At 58.0% G+C, this 10354-nt stretch overlaps 1 protein-coding gene across 1 annotated transcript in view; it reads left to right on the forward strand.

Annotated features, from left to right (window-relative positions):
- Nucleotides 1-10354, forward strand: part of GRM4 (glutamate metabotropic receptor 4) — a 50131-nt gene that overhangs the window by 30301 nt on the left and 9476 nt on the right. Inside the window, 3 exon segments of the mRNA XM_009638198.1 lie at nt 3349-3549; nt 4393-4529; nt 5477-6414. Coding sequence (XP_009636493.1) covers nt 3349-3549; nt 4393-4529; nt 5477-6414 — 1276 coding nt within the window.

Below are 10354 nucleotides of genomic sequence, written 5' to 3' on the forward strand. Positions count from 1 at the left end.
GGCGGCGCCGGGTTTGCTGGGCTGAGGGGGTGGCAAGGGCAGGAGGACGGGGCACGGCTCGGGGCTGCGTCCCCCCCGCCTGCCACCCGCATAGGGGACCGCAGGATGCTCCCAGGCCCTACAGGCTATGCTTTTTTTTTTTCCAGGAGAGCTAATTAGAGGCCTTCGTTTAGCAGGGCTGGATGGTAACTCTGCTTTGAAGCAGGGCTGGGGATTTCTCTGCGTGCTCACCTCCGCCTGACCAGGCTGCGGATAGATGCAGAGCAGCAACGTGAGCGGAGGCGGGGGAGAAGAGTTGTATTTGATTTTCCTTCTTTATTTGTGATTCTTCATGTTCTTTTCCCATTCTGTTTTGCTCCTCACCAATCTCTTTGTGGTTTTTTTGTGGTGCTGGCTGTTTTCCAGCACAGCCTGGCCCAGCCAGGCCGACGGGGGAGGATTTGCACCGCTCGCCGAGTAGTTAAGATGATAAAAGGCTCCCGTTGACCGAGGCTGGGTCTGAGCGGGCAGGGGCGTCCCAGTGCTCGGCTTCCCTTCGGATCCACCCGCTGTCCAGACAGGCACTGCCGGCCTCTCTGCGAGGGCAGCTCAAGTCCTTCTTGCAGAGAGATGTTTGCAGCGAGCATCCCTCGTGGGGACCCAGTCCCTGTTCCCCCGTGGGCTCACCCAGCCTGAAAACGCAGTGATGGGTGCTGGGTGCTGCTGCCAGCACCCATGAGATTCAGAGATTCAGGGGCGACACCATCCCCCAGCTCTCCGGAGCAGCACTGTGAGCGGTTTTGATTAACTCCTGCCGAAAGCCGGCGCCGGCGATGTGATGGGAATTGATGCTAATCCTGTCTCATCCACCACTTGAGAAGATAGCTGCGTCCGTCCTCCGAGGGCTGCCCGCGGAGGCTCATCACGCACTTGAAAATTAATTATCAGCCCTGTAGAACGATGCGCGACCCTGCTATTATAATCAGCGGGGTTACATCCCTTTTGTGGCCCTAATCTACTGCGAGTTTGGTGGAGATTTATTGTCTCCATGTTGGGAATGAGCCTCAGCTTTCTGCTCCGTGTTGCCCCTTCTGTGCACCAGCCTAATTCCTGCCTGCAAAAAGCAGCTGGGGCCTGGGGCAAGGTGCGGTGCCCGAGGGACAGACAGCCCGAGGGACGGCCAGCCCCGGGGTCAGCCAGCCCCGGGGACAGACGGCCCCGGGGAAGGACAGCTCCAGGGATGGACAGCCCCTGGGTCCGCCAGCCCTGGGGACAGATTGCGACAGCCCCAGCGATGTCTGCTTATCTGCCAGGGTTCTGCTTTGGCACTGGAGCTGGCTTCTCCCAGCGTGCCGGGCTGCCGCTGCTTGCTACAAGGCAGAGGGGTGTTTGGGAGGCAAATCCAGCCCCCGCAGCCTGTGTTATCGCAGCGGGTTGTATTTTCCTCGCTGGGACCGGTGTGGGATTTGAGGTCCCTGCCAGGAAGCCGAGGAGCTGGGAGGGGACGATCCTGTGTCCCGTGGGCTCTGCGGGACAGCTGGACAGTGCAGGGGGTGGCAGTGGGGCTGGGACACCCCTGTGGGCTCAGGTCCCCCAGACAGTCTATCACACCTTTTTTTTTTTTTTTAATGGATAATTATCTTGACAAGATAGAGTGGTTTGTCTGCACCTTGAAAGACGAATGCGGGGAAAGGCCCAAAGTTGAGGGAGAAGATTAATCGCCCTTGTCAATAAACTGGAAGAAAGGATAACTTGACGAGTCTCACATGAGTAATCTCCACGTAGGCCAAAACCATTTTTATAACTTTGAAGGATGGGCTATAAATTCAGCTCCTTGATATCATCTTTTCTTGTTGGTCAGTTCGCTATCAATTTGCTTTCGAGTCTTGTCAGCAGCACGTTTCGCTCTCCGTCCTGGTGCAGGGACCTCCGGGCGCGTGGCTCTTGGGGACGTCCCCGCTCAGCGGGGATTTGCTCCCCATCCAGCGCTGGCTTCAGCCCTTGCAGCAGGGAGGGAGGGGAGCAGCAGCGGCTGCTTGCCTGCGCCTTTTCTGTCCCTGGCTGTGTCCCCCGGTCCCCTGCAGTCACCATAAATCCCCACCTTGCCTCAGGGACCATCCATGCACGGTGGAGCCAGAATTAATTTTGGACATCCTTGAATGGCTATCTAGGATGGCTCTGTCTCTCCAGAGGATGAAGGCTGTGCCTTGGGCTCCTGGAGGATCCTTCTTCCCCTTTCGCTGAGCCGAAGGAGCTGTGGCCTGGCAGGGTGCCCGGCCGTGCCGCAGAGGCAGCGATGGAGGTGCAGAGGCCATGGCTTTTCAACGCGGTGTCGTCCCATGGGAGGCACTTTCTTAGCCGTAATTAACAGCACGCTACGTTAATCGGTGTCTTTCGCTAAATGATTAACATGTTTCTAGTCCCATTAAGGGCGGTTATGACAGGAGAGGCAAACCGGGATGGCCAGGGATGCTGCAAAGGGCTGCGGGGTCAGTGGGGTGGGAGGGTGACAGGGGGTGCCGAGGAGAGCAGGGGGACGGGAGGCTTTGGGAATGAGATGGAGGACGTGCAGCCAGTGATGGAAACTGCCTGGCTGCTCCCTTGACACGGCTGATGGGGACTGAGCTGGTGGGAGCTCCTGGGCAAGATGAAGGAGGTCAGCCTTGGGGGGTGAGGATGGGGTGTCCATCACAGCCCAGCCTGCGTCCCCGTGGGGAAACTGGGAGTACAGGGATGTCCCACGGCACTGGGATGTGGCATCCCAAGGGCTCTTGGAAGCACAGCTGGATGCCAGCACACACAGTTTCAGAACTGCATTTGTTACGGGGAGATTGGCTGGGTGTTTCCCCAAGTGAATGTGTTTCTTGGCTGCTCATCACCCTCCTCCTGCCTGCAAGGGGCCAGCTCATGTACCCCAAACCTTCCTGGCGTGCTGCTCAGAGGGGCTGGGGTGAGAGTCACGGTGTCCCCGGTGTCCCCCCGGCTGTCCCTCCGGACAGGGGACACACGGGTGACAGGAGAGCTTTCAGCTGGTGGAGAAGCTCGAGCCCTGAGCCCTGGCGGCGCAGACGCAGCCAATGCCTTGGGCTGGCGCTGCAAAATGCATCTGCAATGTGGGGTTTGTTTTGGGAGGAGTTTGGTGCTGTTTGAGATGAATTTCTGCCCTGCTGCTCCATCCTGGGGGGCAAAGAGGCCCTCGGGCTGGCTGGTGGGTTTGTAGTTTTGGGAATGGGGTTGGAATTTCTGGCTGCTTCAGTCCTGGGGATGAGTGGGGTTTGTTTGCAAGGGTCCAGCTGCAGCAGAAATATCGCTGTGGGGCACGGCTGGGGTGGCAGGGAGGTGGCAGCCCTGCTTTCCATGTATCCACAGACCGCGAGCGGATCGGGCAGGACTCGTCCTACGAGCAGGAGGGCAAGGTTCAGTTTGTCATCGACGCCGTCTATGCCATGGGGCACGCTCTGCACAACATGCACAAGAACCTCTGCCCCGGCAAGGTGGGGCTGTGCCCCAGGATGGACCCGGTGGACGGCATGGAGCTGCTCAAGTACATCCGCAACGTCAACTTCTCAGGTCTGTCCATCCCCGGGGTGGTGGTGCGGAACGGCCCCATGGGGCTGGGTGTCTCAGGTTGTCCCCCACTAGGGGTGACACAGCAGCACCCACAATTTATTTGGGGTCACTGCTTGGCACCCGCTGCGCTGCAAATGCAGGGTGCAAAGACAGGGTGGTTTTGCAGCAGATGGACAGGTGAGGAGGTCTGAGCTCCCCGGAGATGTGGGAGCCTGTGGAGCAGTCCTGCCCTCACCCGGCCGTCCCGCCGGCCCCGTGCTCCCCGGCCTTGCCCCTGCCGTCGTGTCGTGGCTGGCAGCGGTCCCGCTGAATCACGCTGCTGTGCCCTTGTCTGTCTTCAGATCTCCTCTGGAAACACATCTTTTCCTCTGCTCTATCTCCTTAATAAACATTTTCTGTCTTGTCCTCCTTATTACTTCTGTTTATCTCCACTCTGTGATCTCTTCTGCAGTGTCTCTTTTATTTATTTTTCCCTCTTGCTTGATTTTTCTCTTCCTTCCTTTCATTAGCGTTTATCTGCACAGTTCACTTGATTTAACTTTAAAGCCGCTTTTCCCCCTCTTTCTTAAAAGAAGCAGTAAACCAGCTGGTGTAAGAGCTCTCGGTGCCTGGCGTCGCTCCGTGAGCTCCAGCTCCTGGGGGGGGGTCGATACCATAAAGTCCCTGCACCAGCCTGGGGCTGGGGTTGGTTTTCTTTTCCCCAATTGCTTCCTTCCCCCCGTGCCCGCTCTGGCATCGTCCTGGCAGCTTGCGGGAAACCCCACGCTGAGGGGGAAGCATCAACCCAGAGCCCCCCTTGGACACCATCGCCCAGGGCACCCCTGAGCTCTCCCTTTCTTGCAGGCATTGCTGGGACTCCCGTGACTTTCAACGAGAATGGAGACGCGCCAGGGCGTTACGACATCTACCAGTACCAGATCAGGAACTCCACTCCCGAGTACAAAGTCATCGGGCAATGGACCGACCACCTCCACCTAAAAGTAAGGCTGGGGGCTGGCTGGTGCCTGTGGTGTGGCCCCTGCTGCGGGGAAGGTCCTGCAGGTTTCTCCTGCACCCATTGAGGCCACGTAGGGTGTAGCAAACCTGGCTGGGAGCTCATGGGTGCAAGGGGAGGCAGCAAATCTTGAGGGGGGGGTCAGAGGGAAGGTGTCCCCCACAGTGACCCAGCATCAGCGTGTATGACCGTATCCCAAGGGCTCTGGCCACCTTCACTGAAAGGGCTGTCAGGCACTGGAAGGGGCTGCCCAGGGAAGGGGTCGAGTCCCCATCCCTGGGGGGATTTAAAAGCCAGGCAGACGAGGTGCTTAGGGCCAGGGTTTGGGGGTGGGATGGCAGGGGTAGGGGAGCGGTTGGGCTTGATGGTCTTAAAGGGCTTTTCCAACCTAAACGATTCTGTGATTCTAGTCTATGATTCTATCTGACTTTCCAGCTCTGATATGGGAAGGAGAAGCCAGAATGGAGCAGAGGGTGGTTTCCCAGGGAAGGAGGGGCTTGGTTTTGGGTTTCTGGTGTTGAATCTTCCCTAAAGGGCAGTGAAGAGCTGCACCTTCTCCCTGTCCCCATGCTGGGTAGGGCTGGGGTCCTTCATGGGATGCGCTGATGGGGTGAGGGGCTGGTCTGACTTTGCAGCTTTGATATGGGAAGGAGAAGCCAGAATGGAGCAGAGGGTGGTTTCCCAGGGAAGGAGGGGCTTGGTTTTGGGTTTCTGGTGTTGAATCTTCCCTAAAGGGCAGTGAAGAGCTGCACCTTCTCCCTGTCCCCATGCTGGGTAGGGCTGGGGTCCTTCATGGGATGCGCTGATGGGGTGAGGGGCTGGGTCTGAGCCACACTGTCGCAAGCAAAGGGGGGGCATCTCCCCGTGCCCCAGGGATGCTCGGCAGATGCCCAGCTCCAGCGTCAGTGGGGCTGGTGCCATCTTGCTCCGCAGGTGGAGAGCATGCTGTGGCCGGGGGGCGGGAGCCAGCTCCCCAGCTCCATCTGCAGCCTGCCCTGCAAGCCAGGCGAGAGGAAGAAGTTGGTGAAGGGCATTCCCTGCTGCTGGCACTGCGAGCGCTGTGACGGGTACCAGTACCAGCTGGACGAGTTCCACTGCAAGCGGTGCCACTTCAACGAGCGGCCCAACGAGAACCACACCAGCTGCACCCCCATCCCCATCATCAAGCTGGAGTGGAGCTCACCCTGGGCAGTGGTGCCCGTCTTCATCGCCATCGTGGGCATCATTGCCACCCTCTTCGTCGTGGTCACCTTCGTGCGCTACAATGACACGCCCATCGTCAAGGCGTCGGGGCGGGAGCTGAGCTATGTCCTGCTGACGGGCATCTTCCTCTGCTACGCCACCACCTTCCTCATGATCGCTGAGCCTGACTTGAGCACGTGCTCCTTGCGACGCATCTTCCTTGGGCTCGGCATGAGCATCAGCTACGCTGCCCTGCTCACCAAGACCAACCGCATCTACCGCATCTTCGAGCAGGGCAAGAAGTCGGTGAGTGCCCCCCGGTTCATCAGCCCTGCTTCCCAGCTGGTCATCACCTTCAGCCTCATCTCGCTGCAGCTCGTGGGCGTCTGCATCTGGTTCATCGTGGACCCGTCCCACTCTGTCATTGACTACGAGGACCAGCGGACTACAAACCCCCACTTTGCCCGGGGCATCCTCAAATGTGACATTTCGGACCTCTCCCTCATCTGTTTGCTTGGGTACAGCATGCTTCTCATGGTCACCTGCACTGTGTATGCTATTAAGACCCGCGGGGTCCCGGAGACCTTTAACGAAGCCAAACCCATCGGGTTCACCATGTACACTACTTGCATTGTGTGGTTAGCCTTCATCCCTATATTTTTTGGGACGTCGCAGTCGGCAGAAAAGGTAAGGGAGGAGGGGAGAGGTCTGGCTGGTGACCCTGTGGCTGCAAGGAAGGGGCTGAGAGAGGCTGACGTGTCCTAAGCAAGGAAGGGCACTTCTCTGCAGTTCTGTTGGCTTGGGAATCGTGGTGGGAAGCGTTGGTTTGCAAACCTCTTGCTCTACCGGGGAGCAGAGACCACTGCCTCCAACCCTATTTTCCTTTTCCCAGTTTTCGTGGTTTTCCTCACTCTTCCCTCCCCAACTTTCCTGTTTCATTTCCTCCCTTTTCCTTTAGTTTTCTGTGCCTGGCTGGCCCCTTGCCCCTCTCCGGACAGGGTAGCCACGGGCAGCGTGGGCTGTGGCTGTGTGGGCTGCGGGAGGACGAGTCCCCGGGGCAGATCCAGGCCCCTGGTGTCATGAGCACCATTTCTGCATGGAAAAGGGCCCGGGCACTGCCCAGCTGGCTCCTTTTCCCAGTGCCGAGTCAGTGATGGAGGCTGGAGAGACGGACCTGCTCTCCAAAATCCCCGAGAGTTGGAAGTAGCAGATGGCAAGGGCAAAGGAGTGGGAGCAGAGCAGCCCTGCGGCGCGTCCCCTCCTCGCCAGGGCGTGCGGCAGCTTGTGGCTCCTCACTTGATTACTGTTTCGCTGTGATTTTAATTAACACCTAAGCGTTTGGCAACACGGCATGGAGGACAAATTGCTCGGCTGAGCTGCGACGGGAGCAGAGCGGCTCCATCTCACCAAGGGGCTTGGGGAGCGAGCGTCCCCTGCGCCTCCGAATGTGACTTTGCACACAGCCAGGTCAGATAATCCCAGAGTTGGATTTGTGCTGTGAAACAACCTGTCCGTCTGTCCTCCTCCCTGTCCTCGGCTCCTGGAGGGTGGCCTCAGTGCTGGTACCCCCGGGACCGAGGCCAGCCCGGATGAAGCTCCGTGCTCAAGGGAGGGGGAGTGAGAACAAAGAAGCAAAATCTCATGAATGAGACCCAAATCCCCTTTGCCTGCCAGCCAAAACGAGAATTGCATTTATGTTAAATGCAAACAGCTCACGCCTGCCAGCCTGGAGCCGCCTGTGACAAATAAACCGCGGTGTTGCTATTCCCTGGAAATCCCCGGGGTGACCCACTGCCCGGATTCCCTCTCTGGACCCAGCACGACTGGGATAATTTCCCCCAAGCGTGTCCCCCGTGATGCTGAGCTGCCGAAGCCATGGGTTTTGGAAACGCCTATTGCAAAAGGGCTGGGGGTGGTTTGCTGGGAAAGACCAGGAGATCGTTTGCTGTGGGCAGCGGCGTTTCACACGTGTCCTGGAGAGTGGTGTCTGCTCGGAGCACGAAACCCTGGCGCTCGAGGAGGCCAGGTCTGCACGGGCACTTTTTAACTGTGGCTCAACCAAAAAGTCTACCAAGCCAGCCCGTGCTGGCTCAAAGTGTGAAGGAGAATTAAAGGAAATAAATGGAGCCTTCTGCAGCATTTCCATTTTGATGAGATGGCAGGGGAGATACTAACAAGAAAGCAGGTTTTTTAAGAAATTATTGCAAAACAAAAGCTCCTTTAAAGCCTCCTTAATGTGCTTGGCATACTGTGGGTAATAAAGATGGAAATGATAATGATTGTAGATTATGCGCAAGGTTGCTCACCTCTTCACTGCAGCTTGTCATGGGATAATTTAGGGCTGCCGAAAGCTGGCTGTCAAGCAGCAATTCGACAATAGGCTGTGCCTCACTTCGGGGGCTTGTAATGTGCAGGGCTTCTCTGTTATTAGGCTGCTAACAAGCTGATTAGAGGCGGAAAAAGTGTTGTTCCCAACTCCCCTTGGACGCAGCTCTCTTTCTCAAAGCCTGCTGCTGCCGTGGCAGCCGCTGAGCAGTCCCCGGAGGGGCTTGGGGTGGTTTGGCTCAGCCGTGCCGCCGTGGGATGTGAGCTGTGCGGCTGCGGGGCAATGGAGGCGCTCCAAGGGGCAGCCGGAGGAGTTGGGTGCTCGGTATTCCCCCTTCGCTGCTTGCCGTGCTGGTTGGCAGTCTTGGGGAGAAAAAGGTCAAAAAGGTGTCATTACGCAGCCTGCACAGGGGATCTGGCTCGGACCGTGTCCCTGGGATGAAAACTGGGGGTGTTGGCATCGGCGTCACCTCCCGCGGTGGTGCTTGTGCTGCCCGGGAGGCTCGGCAGGGCAACCCCCGGCTGCTGCGGGGAGCGATCCCCTCGACTTCGCCCTGCTCCCTGGAGGATCAGCACACCTGGGAGAAGAAAAGCCAGGAGCGTTGGCCGGGCCGTTGTTCTCCCCATGGAGGATGGCTGGAGTTTTGCTCAAGTCCTGAGGATGCCATGGGGCGGACCCACACCTCCAAACGCCGCCCAGCACCTCTGCCCCAACCCCATCTGAGCCTGTGGCCAAGGCTGCCTCACCATCTGGGGGAGCTGGGTAAAAAAAAAAGTCTCCATTTTTACTTTATTTTGCTTCAACTCGTGCCTACAACTTTGCATGGAGGTGGCATCTTATTATAACAAGTCCCCCAAGCCTTTTCTCAAAAGAACCTCTTATCCCTGCCGATCCCAGCGGATTACAGAAATAGCAATAACAGAGGATTTAAAGAAAGAGACAATTTCCTGCACTGATAAGGCGGCAGCTGAACAGCGGTGTCATTGTCTGGTTCTCTGTTTATCACATTTGCTTTCAGTGAGGGAAAAGAGGGAGAGAGGAAGGAATGAGAAGGACTGTCCAGAGGTTTGCTTAGCAGCGCTGGATGAGGGTTGAGTGGGTTTTCCCGTCCCCGGCACCCACAGCGGCGGAAAATCTCCCGTAGCTGGGTCAGGCCTGGATTTAGAGGTGGGGAGCATCCCAATGCGTGGCCTTTGGGACAAACACAAGCTGTGCAGGGCTGTGCCTTGAGCCTGGGCTGCTCTGGGGCAGGTTCACCCAGCCCTGGGGCAGGTCTGGGCACAGTGCTGGGCTTGGGGACTCCTGCTGGGTCATTTAGGGTTGCTGTGGTCCCTCGACGCAGCGGTGGTGGCATCCTGAGTCAGAGACAGGCTGTGTTCTTTGATCCTATCCATGGAGCAGCAGATGCTGCTGCAACGGGGGCTGTAACTTCTTTTCCAACCCCAGCGCACACCTCAAAGGGCTCTGGAGGAAGCTCAAGTGTCGTTAATGGAGGGGCAAAGTGGGGTCCGGGGTCAGAAACCAATTAAGAGAGTAGGAACGAAAATCATGAGAATTGGTCATTTTTTGATGTGGCAAAAGTTAACTGTGGGGTGTTTCATGGCTATGTTTAGGCTCCAGGCTAAAACTATTTCTCTCTGAGCTGAAAAGGGGCTTGCTGCGGTGTGATGCAAAGCTGCTGAGGGTAGCACGGGCTGCAGAGAATGGGGCTGTTTCTGGCAAATGCACCATCAGGGTGAAGGTAGCCACGGCGGCCCTGCGAGACCCCAAAAGTGCTGCAGGGGTTTGAGGAGAGGTAAGGGATGGGGGGAGCATGGGAAGCCTGGAGCTGGTGCCACTGGGGCTGCCGGGGCTCTCGGCAGAGGGGGGTCCCTGGCAGCGCTGGGGGCTGGAGCCCCGACCCGGGTGCGTAGGGGGAAGCATGCACGGAGACGTCGTGTCTGAGCTCAAGCTCAGCTGCGCTCTCCCTCTCCGCCGAAACGCCTCCGAGTCCCGAGGCACGGGTGGGAGTCGCTGCAGAGGCACAAAATATGGAAATTGCTGGATTGAAAAGTGTGGCTCCTCCGAGAGGCATCTGCTGAGGATGAGGAGGGCGGGCAGGCGGGGGAGCCAGGGGGGTGAAGGGCTGCTGAGCCTTGGCCATGTCCCATGGGGTGTTGTGCAGGTGCCGAGATGAGTTGTGCCGGTCCCCGGGATCAGGGCTGAGATGCCTGGAGTTGGCATTCCAGCACTGCCCTCATTCCCAGCAAGTCTGGTCCTTGCAGTCCAGGACACCTGCGGCAACGTCTGGAGAGTTTCAGCAG

This window comes from Egretta garzetta, unplaced genomic scaffold, assembly GCF_000687185.1.
Source record: "Egretta garzetta isolate BGI_Z169 unplaced genomic scaffold, ASM68718v1 scaffold105, whole genome shotgun sequence".
Lineage (NCBI taxonomy): Eukaryota > Metazoa > Chordata > Aves > Pelecaniformes > Ardeidae > Egretta > Egretta garzetta.